Raw genomic sequence first — 18,998 nt, forward strand, 5'->3', positions numbered from 1 at the left:
GAAAAAAAATGCTGTGGGGTTCTTAAGCCAAGGAACTGTTCTAGATATCCCAGGGGCCCTTTCCTCTTCTGACACAGTGAATATCATCACGGGGTTAGGGAGGTCAGGAAAAGTATTTGGGGAGAGAAATGTCTGTGAGATTTGCCACACACCCTATAATCACACCCTGTAAATATTACAGCCAGCTCTGCTTGCTGTGTGACCATGCACTGAACACCCCACGAGGAGCTGCCCCAGCTGCAGACTGCTGCATGGGCCTGGGGAGCCCAGATTGTTTGGCTCTGGTTTTATGTGGAAAAGCACCACAGAGGTGCAGTCTGTGCCACGGACAGGCCTGTAACACAAGCCAGCAGCAGCACTCCATGTCTGGGATCAAAACCCCACAAGCAGGGCAGGGCTCTCCTCTCGAGATGGGACGTGCAGGAAAACATGCATGGCCCAAATTACATTTTTGCCAGGGAGTGCCAGATGCCCCATGGGATGAAGGAGTGCAAAGGAAAATTGAAGGAGAATGGGAGCTTTAGGGGACACGTGGACTTTAGTCAGCAGCTTAATGACACAAGTTTCAGGGCTATGCTTCTCCAACGCCAGAGGCTATGAGGGCTGCTCCATTGTCAGGCAGCTTCTGAAAGAAAAAATATGTCTGCAATTAATTAACCCAGGGTGTTAAACTGATGTGCAAGCAGAGTTTTCATTTTCACAGACTTTTTTACATTTTTTAGTCATGAAACTAGGCAGTCTTCCCTAAGCTGTGGGTATCAAGGACTGCAAAAGTTATTTCCTCCATTTTTTCAACACTGCTTAAAGTCAGTTACATAGGCCCTCTTCCACAAGAGGATTATTATAGGCTGTGCAGTGTGGTGCTTAAGGAAAAAAAAGGCAATTCTTGACACGTACACAGACCATCAGGAGACCTTAACTTCCAGAAGAGCTGAGTTATTGTTGCCAGCAAGGTGTAAAAATTGGAGGGAGGCCTGCAGATCATACAGAGATAAGATTATGGTGATGGCCTGTAACATAGTGGATGAGAAAGAAATTGATGAAAGGTGAAGCTTTGTTGCTGTGTGGATCCCTTTCTGTGTAAGATGGTGACCTCTACTCCCATGCTCACATACTGGTTTATAGCTCTTACTGGAGGAAAAAGATATTTGATGAATGACACACATACCTGACCCAAAAGGAGAACATTCAAACCTGTCATGCATTACACAGCTGTTGAGTATCAAGTGAGAAATGGGGTGGCAAAGTGATCATCATTGGAGCTTTCAAATATAGTGGGTACTTCTTCCATGGTTTTATCAAAAGCCACCATTAAAATGACTGGAACCATCCAGTGGGGATGAAGCAAAAGATGGCTGGCCTAACAAAAGCAGGGTTTACCATCAGATTCAGACAGGAGCACAAGTGAGCTGCTATGAAAAGAAACAGATGGGGAGCTCATGGTCTTAGCCAGGACCAACCTGTCCAGGCCCTTATCCCCAGGGATGTGTTTTCTGGCAGCGGGTCAATGCCATTTGTCTGCACTACAAAGCAGCCCCTGATGAAAAGATACACCGACCACCTACTTTAGGATGGTGACAATAAAAGTGTACTGACATGGGCTCTTTGCCCTAGTGCTTCTCATGAGCATGAATGGCAAATTATAATTTTCCCTGTCTGAAACTGGCCAGGCCTGCTGCTGATGAGTGGAACTCCCTTGCAGTTCCCTGGTACACCCTGGAACAGAACAAGACTCTGGGGCAGGGTTACAGCTGTGAAACCTTTGAGGCCTGGCATTTTGAATAGAGAGGCAACAGCCTTTCCTTGGATTACACAAAGATAGGCCTCTGCCAGAAGCAGGAAGCTTTAGGCTGCCCAGCCTGGTGTGCAGATGCAGACAAAACCCTGCTACATATGCTACAGATTACAGGCACAAAGATGCTATTTTGTAGCTTGAGCCTGTTAAGTAAGGAGTTGTATGGTTATCCCTTCACCCCCGCTTCTGATGTCCCCTCCTGTGATTTGTCCATGAGGATGCACCCCAAGGGCTGTGTGTCCCTGAATTGCAAGACCATCATTTCTAGTTTGCTGCATGACTTTGCCTTTACCACAGCACAGGCTCTGTGACAATCCTGAGTCACCCAGGGCATTCCTCCAGACAAAGACTATTTACCAGGCGTGCCTTGAACAACATTAAGATGTCCTTTGCTCATGTTATGGCACAAAACCAGGCTCCAATGCAGGCTTTTGCAGGATATCCTTCCATCAGTTTCTTCTGTTACCCCCTGCCTCAAGCAGTGCCAGCCTCTTCAGTTCTTTGGCATTTCTGGACCTTTCTAACACTGTAAACTCACCATATCCTGTCCATTCCATACTAGGGATTCCAACAACCGCACAAGGGAGAAATGAAAACAATTTTCTTTTCAAAATGTTAAGTTGTTCTTTTCTCCAAGGAAAGGAAAAACAAAAGAACCCTCAAGTTTTAGTTGTGTTTACTATGACAGTATTTTCAAACAGCAGCCACAAAAACAAACCAGTAGTGTTTCTTATTTTAATTGCATAAACCCAATATGAATAAATTTTATCAAGCCTGTAACTATACAGAGGTGTATTCTTTTAATATTTTTGTCTACTTTTATTTACAAAAGGAAAAATGAGCTTACAGTTTCAAGCCAAATTTAAAAAAACCAAACAAGGCTAAAAATGAAAGAAGAGGCAGAAGAATGTGTGAGCTTTTATTTTAAAAAAGTATCTTGAAAACAAACAGGACACACTGGGAGAGCTAAGAGCCAGAGCAGCTGCTGCTGCCCTTGAATTTAAACAGCATCTGAAAATCCAAGTCTCTTATCTGTCACTCAATGTGTAGAGAAAGAGTCCAAAACAGAGCAGTCCTTCAAGCCTGAGATGCACTCTGGGGTACTGCAAGTTTAGTAGCCATATTTTTCATTGAGATGAGTCTTGCCATCACCACTTTGACCTAGTGGACAAAGAGTTGCATTATTCCTTTTACCCCTTACCTAGGAGAAATAGTCTCTAGGCAGCACCAACCATACAAGCACAGAGGATAAAAAGTCAGACTGCATATTGCAATGTGTCTTTTGATTTACACTTAGAATTCATTTCAATTTTACTAACAGTGTTAAGATTATATCAGGTACTCCTGTTTTTGTGGCTGGTTTTGTTTGGGGTTTTTTTTTCTGGAGTCCTCATAATGCCAGCTTAGAAGGAACATTTGATTATTTTTTGTCAGGCAGAGCGAAAAAACAGAGCTCCCTCTTATGGGCACAGCTTACTTAACTGTCCCAGATCAGACTTTGGAGTTACTGAATCCAGTATTCTGTTCCTGTAGATTCATATGTCAGAGATGTGCAGTCTTTTCATTGAAGGATGATTCACCAGATTACAGTTTTCTTCAGTGAAATTTATTCTTATTTATATGACCTTGCAACAGCCTTACAAAAATTATAGTAATGAATCTATCAAGTGAAGGCTAAGCTTTGAACTTCCTCTGAAAACCTCAATGCACTAAAGTGAGTTTTCTAGTTTAGAGGAACTGAACATTCATTGCTCAGTTTAAAAATAGTTTCACCTAGCTAAAAACACCCTGGAACTAAAGATAAAAAATTATTCAAGTTTAACATATGTTGCATCAATTATTCAGTGCCTTCACTGAAGCATCAAGACTTTTCTCTGAAAAAGCTGACCCAGTGTTTGTATTCCAATGATTTTTTTGCAAAAAACTGTGAAGAAGCATTTTTGGATTTCCCAGACTTCTGTGGAAACTGAGAATACTAACATTGCTGGAGCATTTATCCCTAGGGAAGGGTTCAGCTCATCTTTCAGCTAGGTTATCATAGCACCATGTGTGAATGCAGTTAGCCCTCTCAGGTGTTACAAAACTGAAAAACAACCTTCAGGTGTGTCTCCATTGCCATGAAGCTACTGCAGCTATGGTCTGTAGTTCACTGCAAGACTTGCATGGCCATACAACAGACATGGGGCATAACATGCCACAAAACATCAGGTTCTGGCTAAAGTATTCCTCAATCAGCTTTTTCTCAAGGACTTAAATGGACATCCTGACATCTTATTAGGAAGATTCCTGAGTTAGGAGACTAAAACCACTAAGGAAATGGTTAATACCTGCAGGAGGAATCCATATGCAGTAGTCTGGATCATCATCTGGGTACTGAGAGGAAAAAAAAGGTTGTTGGGCCTGCAAAGAGAGGAAAGGTTTTTTAAGGTGCTGTACCCCTCCACCAATGTGTCACAGCCACCAAATCCCTCACCAATTCAGAGACAGATAATGAGAGCTGAGGGTTATTTCTGCAGGAGTCAGGGATGAAAACAGCAATACAGAAGAAAGATCAAACCTTCAAATAGATCCAGTTCATTTCCAATAGAGTCACAGACTAATAAAAATGCTGTTTAGAGGGGACCTCTGGAGGTCATCCAGTCCAACTTGCCCCTCAAAACAGAACCTGTCCACTTCTGGACAGTTTAATCCTGCTTTTTGGTGATGTTATTTGATGTAGGATTTCTTTATACAGGGAAAAGCTTAGAGCAGGATTTTCAATAGGTGCTAACTGATTTCAATGCACAGTACCACTGAAAACTTTGGGTTTAAGGTGATTTTCAAACTGGAGTTTATACAAGTTCAGGTGTTACATAAGGATAACTTTGTTTTCAAAAAGAAAAGAACACTCATTGTTTTCAGGTCTTGCTGGCATCTTGAATTATTAAAGCAAACCACAACAGGTCACTTGCAGTGCAGTTGTTGCACAGCATTATCTTTTTGTCCCTAGATTTTTAAGTTTTGCCACATCAGCATCATATTCTCAACAACTTCTGTTTTAAACAACTGCAGGTAAAAAAAACATACAACTGTGGAGTGCAAGACTTAAGAGCTCAAAATAATGCCAAGTTACTCAGCACTGATTTGCAATACTCTGTAGCATTATTACAGTCTCAATTTATGCAACTGAAACAAATTTTCATTCCCTCAATAACTTTCCTTCCCCAAATTAATATCTGAAACAGCTTTTTTAGAAGACCAATGTTTTCCAAAACATTAGACTGCAGAGCTGTACAGCCTTTAAATATGACTTGTGAACAATCACTTGAAAACTGTTTTTCCAGTTTTACATGATTCAAAGTTATTGAAATATTACAAAAAGAAAATAATAAAGCTGACTTCTGATTGATACTTTCCATGCAATATCTGAGCCCAAAGGCAGAGACAGCATGTGGAAAAAGTGATTTGTGATGGGAGAAAGAATACATTTAAGCCATCTGGCATTTGGAGAATGCTCAGTGCTAGAGCAAACTCTCTGATGAGAGGTGCTGACTTGACTGCCTCAGCATGAAAAACTGCCTTGTCCTCCCATATTCATAAAAGTGGTCACACTTGGGCTTTACCAGTATAAATAAACTCTCCATTTCTTCAGCAAGGCCAGCAACAAAAAACAGTTCTGAGGACTGTGCCTGCCCAATCCCTGGGTTCTCTGCCAGGACTAAGGAAGCAGCAGTCAGCACACACAGGATGCAGGGATCTGAGGTTCACTAAGTGCTGCAGGGCTAAAATTAGATAGTTCCCACAAAGAAACTGTGCCAGTGGTCAGAACTCATGGTCCACCAAGTACAGTCATCCCCTGTGATGGCAATCAGCAGATGGGTGGGGTGCCCTTTAAAGGGAAGAGCCTCACAATGACCATTAGGCTGTCAGAGAAGATCCTTCCCAGCTCCAGGAAAGCAACAATTGACTGAGTCCCAAAATGTGCAAAGCTCACATACTTTACATTTTAATACAAATCTTATGCACAGGAGAAACATTACCTGGTACAACCACTCAAATTTAGTGATAACTTGGTTGCAAAAGACATTAATCTCTCAAACTCATCTCTTTCACATCTTACAGATAAGGATGAGGTTTGACACAGACTAACTGCAGCTTCAGTACAGCGTGTTCTGTGTCAGCCAATATCTAGTACTTCCCAGGCTACTCTCCAAGGAAAGCCTTGCATTGACAATCCAAAGCCTGGAGAGTACCTACGTTCTACAACATTTGTGATACAGGAGAAGCAGCAGTTAGTAACTTCCAAGTGAAAAGATGAAAAACAAAACTTCTGTGATTGAACAGAGAGCCTCTGATGTGCCTCAAATGCCGTGCTTTACCTTTGAATTGGAGACTCCAAAATCTGTGTTCAGTGGCAGAGTATAGCTCTACATTTGAGTCTTAGTCAGCAAAGAAGCACTACTACCACCAAGTTAGACTCCATCAACCTGTTACTATGTCACTGAAAAACAGCCTAGCAATGACTTCCTCTTAAGCTGAAGGAGTCATGGTGTTGTAACTGACCTTGCTCGAGCTACTGATTTTCTTCACTTTCTCAGATGTCTCTTCAGGTTCCTTATTTCCGACCTTGGATGCTGGGAAGAAAGCAGAAGTGTTTTATGACACAGCACAAATGACCAGTTCTACAGATATAAACTGATAGGAAGTTCACATAAAAATTACTACATCCATTGAGAAATCCAAGATATCTCACTGCACCTCAATTCATACTTGAGAATAACACTGGTGAACATCTTATTGTTTTTCCTAGATTTAACTTATGTTAAATACACTGTCAGTCATGTAACTGAATGCAGTTTAATAAGACCCTCTATTAGTGATTCTGTAATACTGACTTTAGTTAAAGGCAGATGTTTATTTTCTAAAAGACACTATCTGTAATCACTGCAGTGATTGATTTAGAAAGGAAGAAGTAGGAAATGTGCAGGACCAATTTGCTTTTTAAAAAAACAAATGAACAAACACCGAACTTCAGAGCTGATGGGTGAAAAGAATTCCTTGGTTTTCTGCCACTTATTATTTGAAATACTGATACTCTCATGGCTCTCCTATGAGGACAGATTCTAAGGAGTCTGAGTTACTAAAAGATAGAAAGGTCATAAAAATCTCCTTCATGTACACCCAACATTCTTCATTTTGGAGATCTGATTTTTTGTGCATACATGCAGAAGCATCATCTAGGTCACCAGCAGATTATTACTTAATGTTATGTAGCATTTGTCACTTTAAAGAAGAAAGTTTTGTCCTTCTGTAGTGTTAAGAGCTAGTGCAAAAGAATAACGGAGGAAAAAGCATCATAATATTCTCCTTAATTAATTCTTCTTCTCATGCTGATTTTTTGAAAGAATAGATCTCTAAACAATTAATGACTATGAAAAGCAAGGACAGTTGTAATATAGTGGAAGTGCCCAGTCTTTACCATACACTTACAATTCCCAAGCAAATCACAATCTTTCATTTCAATTTTAGATTCTTTAGGCTTAGATTAGGCTCAGTTTCCTTTGACCCGCATAAGAGAGTCAGTCCTTTAGTCAGTTTCTAAACTCACATGCTATTACAAAATAGTGTGTACTGTACTGTTCACCTTGGGATTTCTCTTGTGAGGGTCCCGTCTGAGATTCATTCCTCAGTACCTTTGGCTCAGGCAGAAAATCAACCCCTGTAACACAAAGAAGGAAGAGTTTAGTGGGCACTGGAGTGACTCTGATGAACAGAGCGCATCCCTGAGGCCAAGCACAAAAGGGAACTCTTTGCTACATTTGTCTCAGGAAGAACTTTTCTCTCAGAAGTCTTCCAGATTATTTCATCCACCAAGCCTATTGCAATACAATAAAGAAAATTCTGTGATCTGTTAAAACACTTTTTAACAGCAACATGTCCAGCATTAAGCCAAAAAGCTAGGACTAGCTTTCTGATAACAAATATATTGTTCACTGAGAAACATCACTGCCGAGTTTTCAAATGCAGCAGGCTGATACAGAAGAGGAGGGATTGGAGGTACCTCAAAGGTACCTTTCCATTACCACTTTTGAAATTGTTTTTCCTCCTTACAAATGGATCTGAAGTTTTCCACAGATATTTGTTTATTTGTTTTGCCACTTTTACTGCCAACAAAACATTGCAGTTGTTTTCATTTGGACAATCAATTTAATGGAAACAGGGCTTATCAAAATAGGACTTCCTTATATCCAGGAGATTTATTCTATTTCACCAAAAGCCATGAAAAACTGACTGCCAAGCACAGTTTCAGCTAGAATCATGCGAAATTCATCTGCTGCCACACAGACTCTGGAGTCATGGCAAAAAAACTACAGAAAATAAATAGGCTGGAGAACGTGTGACTCAAGCATTTGATTCACTTAGCTCTTAAAAGTTCAGCAGTAACAGACTCATCTTCATTACTGGTAAAATCAGAAACAATGGTTTACCGTCCTGAAGGGATTCTAGATTTTTGTTATTGCAAGGAGAGCCATCAGGAGCATGAGTTTCTTTCTCTGTTTCTTTCTCTGTTGACATTTTCATTTCCAGGTCTGACACCCTGCTGTTTACTGAATCTGCTTCTTGCTGCTCTTCAATTTCTTCTTCTTCTTCTTCCTCCTCCTCCTCTGGTCCATCATCTTTAGTTTTGAACAAGCTTTCAGGGATGTCTGGGCGCTTAACAGGCACCTTCTGCAAGACAGAGACTTGGGCATTAGCACCAAGGCACAGGCAGATGTCACAGGTACTCATTACAGCAGAAAGCACAGGCACTACTGCCACAGACAGCTGCTAAGGAAACACTCTCAGGATGACAAACAGTAAGGGTTTAAGGAAAAGTTACTGGGAGAGATGGAAGATGAAAAAACATGTCCAGTCCGTAAACAAGGAGTGCAGTCTTTTCATAAGAGGAACACTGGGAACTGAATCAGTCATGGATATGATCTTGGCTATGAAGATGGAGAAAAACAAGAAAAGGACTGGCTGCTGAGGCAGAGCACTGCTTCAGCCTCATGTTCCCAGACTGCCTCTCTTGATCCCCTGCCTTTTGACCACAGCTGTGCCCCAGGAAACTGGCAGTACAAAGACACAGAGTGGCAACTGCTGGCACCAAAGGACATCCAACAGCCCCTGCTTGTTGCCACCTTCCACTGCCACAGGCTGCACTTCCATGCAGTTTCCATGCATGTGAGAAGACACAGTTGCCACCTACAGCCTGCACAGCCACTGACTTGCAACACTTACAAGTCCAACTTACCCCTAGGCTTCCAGTTTTCAGCTTGAATTTGCTCCCCCCTTTCATTGCACCAAAGAGAGGCAGGTTCATCTTTTTAGGCTTGTTCTCTGCATTCAGACTGTAACTCCCACCCCTAATAAAAATTAGACACAAAGAAAAACAATATACAAAGTATCAAACAAATCTTATATATGCAAATACAAAAAAAGGTCTGTCTATGAGAAGTGGATATATAAAATCCTTTTATTTCTCTCCCACTTGGAGCACCCAAGGAGGATGCTGCAGGAGATGACTCCTCCATCCCACATGTATGTTGTAGGATTCAGACATATGTCATAGCAGGAAGCAAAAAATACACAAACAAGGAAAAAACCCTCTGTATCACATACACTCTCTTAAATTCAACTGCATACATACACACATATTTACATATAAAAAAACACTTGGAGGCCAAACTTTAATTTTAATGAATTAGGTAATTAACATCTAATCAAGCTGCCACTAATAAAAGATGAACCCAGCACACACCCTCTCAAACTGCAGTGGTGCTGCTAGGCAGTAGTTGAGCAGCCTACTTTGACTTCCAAATATATTTCAGAGTGAAAGTGGGTTTCATGTTGTACATAATACCTGTAAAATTCTTCAGTTCCTTTTAGATGCACATGGGAAAGAAATTCCAGAAGCTCACACTCTGTTTCCAGTCCCTTACCCATGTCATCCTGCCAGCTTGGGCTGGTCTCACCAACGATGGCTGTGCATTTCCCCCAGCCACAGATGCTGCAATAGCCAGAGGCACAGCAGCTCCTTAAGGAGATGTGCCAGGAAGTTTGGAAGGCTGTCCTGCTTTTGTGATGGGAAAGCTGCCTGATTACTGGGCTTGCACAACTGCCCATGGATAAGAATAAAGGGAAAAGGAATTGTTTTATGTTTTCACCAAGACTTACTGGGGCTTCAGCTCAGGCAGTTCTGCAGGCTTGACAAGCTTTATTAACCCTTTCAGTCTCTGCTGCTCCTTCCTCAGTTCAAAAGTTCGCAAGTGAAGCTTCTTTCGTGCCACGCTGTCTAATGTGCATCCTGATTTTATTTCAGTCATGAATTCATCCAAAGAATCTTGAGCTGCTGGATGGGACGGAACTAGGCAAGATAAAGGGAAGATAAGATATGTTATGGTGGGGAGATAACTGTAATCCTCAGGTCCTGCCTTTAGAGAATAAGGTACATAGGAACACCTGTCTGCTTTGTGAGTTTCTGTTGAACTGTGAAATAATGGAAGTTGTTAGGCCTGGAAAGATGAAAGCATTTCTCCTAACAAAAGCCTGAAAGTAAACTTTAATGCACTTACCTAAAAAAGCCTCCCTTAAAACTGAATGTTTCTTTGAGTGCTATTTCTGGTTGTTAATCTCACTTCTAGATCTGCTCTCCCTAAAAAAGTGGCTTTGGGATTTTTTTGTAGTGACAAACTAAAGTAATCCCAGCCACACAAAAACCTGCACCACTCCACAGGGAATCCAATTTTGGCTTTCCTGGAATGTTTATGCCATAACATTTGCAAAGTTCAAAATCAACCAATCAACCAAAATGCTGCCTTCTACCCGTGAAAGAGTGCATACAAACCAAATTTCATGCATTAGGCCAATCACACAGAACTTATCTTTGTTTTGACTAGATTTTCTGCAAGAAAACTGCTTTAAACTTGAAAAAGAGTAATGACAGTCTTTCTATTCCACCTAATTTCAAAATGTTAACAATATTATGCATATTTGACTAATTAAAATAAAACTCTGGTAGTAAAACTAAATCTCTAATGACTAAGAAAAATAAATGCAGATTTCTAATATCTGGATTTAAAATAACCAAACGTGATTCAGAAAAATGCCTTTCTTTGGCTTGAACAGCGTTTAAGAAGTTGTTATATGTATTCAAAAATAACCTGGAGGTAAACAAAGAAAAATGTTCTTGACAGAATTTTAACAAGTCTTCTGACAGATAGTTTTCTGTCTTTTAATATTAAACGAAAAGTGGCAAATCCAGTATGAATTTTCTGCCTTATAAGTGTTTTTGTATATATGCACAAGTATAATTATTTGATCAATGAGTTATTTTCACTTCAGCTTGAGCTAATTAAGTAGCACTTAAAATTTTAAATGCATAAAAATAAAACAGACTAAGTTTTGTAAAGAGACATATTTGAGCAGTTTTACTAGACTTAAATAATTAGAGGAAAGTCTAATAAGACTCATGCTTAAAAATGGATTCAATTGAAAAGGATATTTCTGATGTAAAACAAAACAGAGTTTACCGTTTGAAAATACATGAAAGCCATAACAGTAACTGTTGGAAGATATACAGAATTAATAGGCTTCAAAAGATAAGAAACAGTTGTAGCATCCACCTCCATGCAAGCATAAATGATGACAAAACATGTCATAAAAAAATTCTGATAGAAATACTCTTCTTTTTTTCATCACAACTACTTATATGAACCAAGATAAAAACCAGCAATGAAAAGGTATTGTTAACAATGTCTGAACCTCCCTGCAGGCAGGAGCTGAGAGAATAATCTGATTTAAACATCAAATTACAAAGACGTGGTTTAGTGAGTAGTCATATTCTTCAGAACAATTAAAGCTCCCAATTAAATGCAGAGCTTGCTGCTGTACTGCAGAGTGGTGTAAGTGCTTCAGTCAGTGAGTGCTGCTGAGGGAGTCCCTGCAAATTGGATTCTCTGCTCGATTCCACCAACAGTGCCTAACACCAGCTAGTTTAGCTGGCAGGGTTACAGTTAGCATTCCTTATCTGTTGCAGCAGTTTTCTACACTATTGAAGTAAAGTCTGACATTACTAGAAGGTGAATCAATCATGTCTATTATACTTTAAATCCCAGTGACAAAAAGCTACAGAGCTATTTACTGCACCATCAACTTATTGATATTTTTCCTGAACAGGCAACCAAAGATGAGACTGAAGAGCTCCATATATTTGATCTGCATTCAGCAGCATTGGTGAATGAGAGATACCAAGTCAGTCCACCAGTAATTAGTTCTGAAGAACCCCAGGGAACAATTTGTGAACTTCTACTGAGACTTTTTTAGACAACTTCCTAATTTCCCCAAGTGCTTGGTAAGAGGCGTAGCAATTTAGCCTGTCATTCACTCACTGCTGCATCAATGCTCTTGTCTTTAGGCTCCAAATAATCATCTAGAGCAAAAAAAGTGCATTAAGGTTTCAGAACTGTATGTAATGCAGCAGTTTTGCTGGACAGCTCATGACATTGGTAAGAATGTTCCATGGTCAATAACCCTGCTCCTGGCTTTCTCAACATCTGTGATTAAACCTAAAGCATTCAAAAAAGAGAAAACCCAAGGATCTAGAAAACACCCAAACAAACCAACTAATTGATGCAGTATTTGCTAAGTGTGTTTTACCCAGGCCTAGTTCTAGGGAATTCCCAATACTGAATGATTCTGTACTTCAGTAAGTGCCAAGACTGCATTTTTTCAAGGCTCTAAGCTATCTGTGTAACCACCTGCAACTTACAAAAACACAGGTATTGGGATTGAATGACCAGGTTTTGGTGGGGAAGGGGCCTACAGCATTATAGGGTGTTAGCAGAAGTATAAAAATGAACTGACTCTCCCTTCAGCCAGTCTCTACTACAATATAATTCAAGGATCTTGTTGAGAAACAGTATCAGTAGAAACAAAGGTAGCAGAACATATGAAAGCTTGGAATTACACCTCTCAGACAATCCAAGCATTAGCTTCTTCTGCTGGTCAACTGCTAATTACTTATCAAAAGTATAAGGCTGAAAACAATTCCTTCAAACACACTGAACACCAGTTTGAATACTCGGTGGAATGGTACTGCTTTTTGAACAGGGATCTGGTATAACCCATCACTGACAAAAATGTTGGTATAAGTGAGTTTTTGTGTGGAGCTGAATAACTAGAAAGACACACAGCCATGTAATGCACAGAAGATAGCCCAGCTGTCACACTGCTGCTGGGGCTCCTTGGGGAGAAACTTCTGACAAACTAGTCACACTAACTCTAATGCCAACTCTGTTAAAAAGGTTTCTGTGTGAACAAACAGCCTAAACACATTTCCTTCCTATCCTCCTTTTACTCCATGAGACATCATCAGTAACAGAAAGCAAAATGTAGCCATTGGTACAGCTTTTAAACATAACTCACTTACAGATACCATCAGTGGTCTGGAAAGGCTCTGCCTTCCAAAACAAACTTCTCATGTACTGGCTTGTTCACTGAACATACAGGTTAAGAGTCAACTGCTTTGTCTCCACATTCCTCTCTTCCCACCTTTCCTTTATACAGCATGTTTACAGTGAGAGATGTGAAATAAAATGTATTACCTATATTACCTTTTCTGTGAGTTTTTTCCTCCTCCCTTATAAATGGTTTTTAAGGGAGTGGAAAAAACAGTGTTCCTCAAATTGGGTCACTTCCAGCAATATGAGCAGATAAACAGTAATAATACTGACCCTCTCAGAACTCCAGGAACTTGTACACTTGCCACCTTACTTCAACTGAGATGTTGCTTTCTTTGGAAAAAGCTGCATTCATTAGCAAGTCACTATAAACAGAGTACATAAACTAATGGATGAAGACTCTAAGAATTCTGCTGAGCTAACTCAGTGACCTGCAAACCTTCCTACCCTTTGTGAAAAGTGGACACAAAAAACGCCCCCCAAACCTCTGAAAAGAGAGATCCCTAAGATAATTTTTGGTTCTGTATTTTTCTTCATGAAAAGCACTGTGATCAAATAAACTTCACGCCTTACCTTTCCCTGAAACCTTCAGCTTCTCTGTTATCTCAGAAAGCTCATTTTCTGCTTCTTTTAGCTTTGTGACCTATGAGAAAACAACATGCTTAGAAGACTTTATCTTGTTAAAATCTCATTTTAATAGTTAATCAAGTATCCTGTCAAATTACTTCCACTTTTCTACTTCTGAGCTTTGACCAGGATTTCCTGGGCTAAAAAAAATTAGAAGTCTAGATTGTTCCTAAACAACTTATTCATTTCTTGACATAGAAAATTATTTAAATCATTTCTGAAACATGACAGTATGCATAATTCTTCTGCAGCAGTGTTCTGTTACCACCACTGAACCTTCCAACCCCTCCTATCCCTCACAGCCTATTGTCTTTGTAGTACTTATTGTTGTCATATGCCTGTCAATCCAGGATTCTTATTCTTTGAAGCAGAATGAGATATTTCTTTGAGATGTGTCCTGTGGACTTAAAAGCTTGGAATTATTTTCCAATGATTTAAAACTCATTTAAAAGTATCCTGTTCTGGTATTTCCTTCATCCACTGCCATGATCCACTAAGATTTCTTCTTAGTCATAACATAATACGGCATGAGAGAGTAACCCTGACATGTCATAAGAATTATTCTTACCAGGGAGTCATAAGTCTCTGGTTTTTCCTCTATTTTACCAGCTTTCTTCATTCTGTTCAGTCGTTTCTTTTCCACAGCACCAGTTCGATCGAGGAAGGTGTCATCATCACTGTCATAAAAATCCTCATCCTCCCAGTTCTTTGATTTCCTTTTTCGGGATACTGAAAAAGGCGCAGAAGAAGGCAAGAAACAAAACTATTTGCATACCATTCAGCAATAAAGCAAATACAAGATAGCAATCTCAAATCCCTGATTTAGGGCTTTTAGAATGGTCACAGTTATTCACCTGCTTCTTGCCTCAGTACTCCTCGAGCATCGAGCAGCCTGCAAGCTTCCAGTGCACACTGGATCATTGCTTCCTTCTTTTTTCCTGAATGGAGAACCTCTGCCACCAGCTGCTTCCCTGATGCATCATCCACAGGCAACCTGTTCAGTTTGAAGGATCAGAGAACAGCTCAGACACAAACAGCTTTTCAGGGATGCTACTCAGATATTTTACAATGGTATTGCCATTTCATTGCAATCTCTTTTTGTGTTAAATATTTCCACTTTTCATTTCATACAGAACCAATCAAAACACAAGGATCATTTCCTAATCATGTAAGTCAATTTGTATTTCACTGGTCCAAACAATAATTTTTCCTCTATTTATTCCACTGGAAATACAAGAAGTTAAAAGGTTAAATATCAATCCCTGAATCAATTTAAACACAGGTATCTTGTATCCATACAACACGAGTAACAAACAGTTTCCATGATGAAGCAAAGGATTTTTAAGCAGTACAATGATTACCATGTTGAGACTTCTTGACTTAATTTCCACCTCACCTTCTCCTGTCTTATGAAAGAACTACATCAGAGGCCTTTAGCAGGAACCCCTCAAAAACTGTCTTATACCATACAGGAACCAAAATCGGGCACACAGCAGAATTAAGTTTGGGGTTGTTTTGATCTTTCTCATTAGGAATTGGAAGAGATTGTTTCTTAGTTTCTTCTCTTGTATTTCAGTTTCACATATTGCTCAAAACAAAGGGGGCTGAAAGAACCTAGACTCCTGTTTTCCCAATTTTCATCCTCTAGGAAAACCAAATCCTATCAGAACAAAAAAGGAGCACAGACACTGAAGTAGGCACTGATCCTTGAACTTCTGTCTCAGTATCAGGGCTTACATCTAAATCTAGCTGGCTTCCTTGCCAAGTGTGACACAACAACTGATTCCTTCAGCTTTTGTTTGTAAATTCAACAGCAGCTTCCGTGTACCACAGGAATGGGGATGTACATACTTGATCCTGCACAGCCAGCTGTTGTGCCCACGATCATCATACTCATATTCTAACTCTTCTCCTAGAGAAAAAACAGAGAAAATTGATGTAGTAACCAAAATTGAAATAAGCAGGAATAACCTTTACAGCAGAGAAGAATGTCAAGGGACATTCTTCTAAACAAAAGGGATAACAAGCTCTTGTTACATACCATGATTTTGCCTTACTTTTCTTTTTTTTAAAGCCATGGGATCTTCAGTTGTTGTTATGCTAATTTGGTTTTTTTTTTCTGAAATCAAGGCCTTTTGAGACCAAAAAATCTCTAAGCGGCCCGTTTAGGAATATGTAGTTGGAAGAAAAAAACAATCTTGTCTCTGTGTGTATTAAAGTAAATGATGCTGAAGCAACAACAGTTTGCAATCTGAATTCACAGATACTGTTTGTCTTGAAGATTTATTTTTCACTTTAACAAGTAAGTGAATATTCTTTAAGTTTCTCCAGCAACCACTGAAACTTTAGACCACTTAATTATTGCCTTTTGTTTTTGTTAGATTTCCCCATTTTACAGTTCTACACAATTACAGCCATCTCCAAAGCAAAGTCTGGGAACTGAGGGGTTTCGATTTTTCCACATAACTTCCAAGTGTGGGGGAAGTTTGAGTGTCACTCCAAGGGAATACAAGCTGCTCCCCGCAGTTTCGGAATTAGTAACTAAGTCTCAGATATACAACAGTGAGCCAAAGTTTAATTAAAAAAAACCCCAAACAAACCACTACAAATCCCCACTAAAACTAATGAAATAAAAAATGTTACCTACAATGTAACAGAAAAGTTTTGCTTCCACATGACACCTTAAATCCCCTGCAAAAATAAACAATAAAATAACACTTTGCTAAGTACAAAAAAATCACATTGAATAAAAAAAGAAAAAATTACCTTCTCTATCAAAAAAGCCCTGTAAGGCCTTCCTAGGATCTTTCACATAAAAGGCATCTTGAACATCCTGAAAATCAACAGCAATAGGGTTTTCTTCAACCTCATCCTCCTCAGCATCCTCACCTAAAAGACAAAGTCCAAAAAATACCCATGAGAAAAGAGACACATGAGAAAGGGAACACCACTATATTTCAACTTTCATTAGTTTGAAAGAAGTAGCAGCTACATCATAAAATTACTTCCCTTAACTTTTATTATTCCTAAACAAAATTAAAAAAAAAAAGCTATTATTTATTCCAAAATATTATTCAGTTTTGCAGATCAATATCCGTTTCAGTACTTTCAAAGGTTTATGAGCTTATATATTTTCACTCAAAAACCCCAACTCACTTTGTTGCAAAAAGCTCATTAATTATAATTTATCAGCTCCAATATGTGGACTTCCTGTTTAAATGTGAAGACAGCTATACTGCATAGAAGTCCCAAGCAGTCAAATTTCACTTCTTGGGCAAAAGTGTGGATGTCATCAGAGGAGCAAACCAAAGAGCATTAATTAAGCTGTAACTTTCAAGGCCTTTTATAGGCATAGGCAAATTGCCTCCTCCTGTTTAAAAGGAGCTCACTGGATGTTAGCTTGTCACATACCCTTCTTTTTAACAGCAAAAGGATTAATTTGTACCCAAAGACTTTGACTGGATTGTGACTCTTGGCAGGCAGTTGCAATATTAACCCTAATATTCAGTGAAAAAGGGCTTACAGACCTTCCAATGTATATTGATTGATACATCATCACTCACCCATTCCCCATGAGCAGCTCATCTCACTATTCTGACTCCTTTCATTTCTCTCCTCTTTCTCCTCTTCCTCATCAGAGTCCTCTCCCAGCATTGTCTTTTCTAATTTTGCTTGCTGCTGCTTGCGTAGTGCCTTCAGTTCAGTCACAGTTAGTTCTGACTCAGACTCCTGGTCCTCTTTGGGTCCCTAAGCCAAAACAGAAAAACAGCAGGACTGTTTTTAAAGAACCCCAAGCAAGTATTTCCAACATGCATGCAGATTTACATATAATAACACAAACACATCATTACTGTGCTCTTCAAAAACTGGAATTATTTCACCATTAGTTATGGTTTGCATTCCATAATATATTAGTTTTAACGGCGTTTTCAAGAGCAGGGCAGGGAGAAATAAGCATTACTGTGTATTTGCAGTCAGATCCACCTCAGATTAAAAGGCTAAAGGCAAAAATTCCTGTCAGAACTACACGGGTGAATCTGAGGAATGAGCAGCTTCTGAAGGGCGTGTACAATACACGATGTGAGGTCCAAGTCCCTACTAATAAACACTCCCCTTGTTCACAAAGAAATATTAGTTCTTTATTTACTGGGGCGTCACACTGTGAGAAACACATTCCTAATACATCACACTGCTGGAGAGAAATGCCTTTTGCACTCACTGCACATCGGCAGAAACCCGCAGCTCCACACCTCACTGCGGAGCCAGCAGCAGATGCGAACAGCTTTTCTCCCAGTGGAACAGCCCCGGCAGCGCTGGGCTGCTTCCAAACAGCCTCACATCTCAGACAGTCACCCGATGGAGCCGGGAAAATTCCTGAGCCTGAGCCGGACCGGCCCTCACCACCCCGCGCCCGCTCCGGAGCCGCCCGAGCGCGAACCCGGCCCACCTGCAGGAGGAAGAGGCGGGAGCTGCCTCCGAAGCGCAGCCCGTGGCCCACCCGCACCCGGCAGTAGGTGCGGGGCGGCACCCGCGCCTTGTTGAGGAAGGTGCCGTGGGTGCTGCCCAGGTCGTACACGTAGAACCCGGCGGCATCGGGGTCGTCGGGGGAGCCGCCGGCGCCGCGGTACTGCAGCACGGCGTGGTGCCGCGACACGGACGGGTGCTCCAGGGACAGGGCGCAGCCGGGCAGCCGCCCCACCAGGAACCAGCTGCTGTCCTCCAGCCGCACCGAGCCCAGCACCACGCCGCCCTTCAGCACCTCCAGCCCGTACCCGGAGCCGGCGGGCGGGCGGCTGCCCCACGGCGGCTCCTCGTAGCGCGGCGCGGGCGGCGCGGCGGCGGCGGCGCGGAGGGCTCCCGGCGGGCTGGGCCCCGGGTCGGCGGGCCGCGGGCGGCTCGGGCGCTTGAAGGCGGCGGGCTCGGCGGGCTCAGCCTCCGCCGCCTCCGCCATCTTCCCGGGTCCGTACCCAAACGGAGTCCTCCGGGGACGAGCGCCGCGCCGCTGCAGTGCCGGGGGTAGGGCGCAGCGCCCGGGGCCGCTCCGCCGCCTCCCAGCGCGGCCCGGGGCAGCGTCAGGGGCGAGTCAGGGAGCGCGG

The 18,998-nt window shown here is 41.2% G+C and overlaps 1 protein-coding gene across 1 annotated transcript; it reads right to left on the reverse strand.

Annotated features, from left to right (window-relative positions):
• Positions 1–2,454: 2,454 nt before the first annotated feature.
• SLC4A1AP (solute carrier family 4 member 1 adaptor protein) lies at positions 2,455–18,931 on the reverse strand. Its single transcript, XM_063390846.1, has 14 exons — positions 18,350–18,931; positions 17,466–17,649; positions 16,669–16,791; positions 15,754–15,814; positions 14,757–14,896; positions 14,471–14,631; positions 13,849–13,918; positions 9,992–10,181; positions 9,069–9,180; positions 8,263–8,503; positions 7,419–7,493; positions 6,338–6,408; positions 4,123–4,195; positions 2,455–2,956 (listed from the first exon to the last, which is right to left on the reverse strand). Exons 1-14 carry the CDS (start codon positions 18,851–18,853, stop codon positions 2,907–2,909), a joined length of 2,055 nt encoding a protein of 684 aa, XP_063246916.1. The 5' UTR covers positions 18,854–18,931; the 3' UTR covers positions 2,455–2,906.
• Between the last annotated feature and the right edge of the window lie 67 nt (positions 18,932–18,998).

This window comes from Prinia subflava, chromosome 2, assembly GCF_021018805.1.
Source record: "Prinia subflava isolate CZ2003 ecotype Zambia chromosome 2, Cam_Psub_1.2, whole genome shotgun sequence".
Lineage (NCBI taxonomy): Eukaryota > Metazoa > Chordata > Aves > Passeriformes > Cisticolidae > Prinia > Prinia subflava.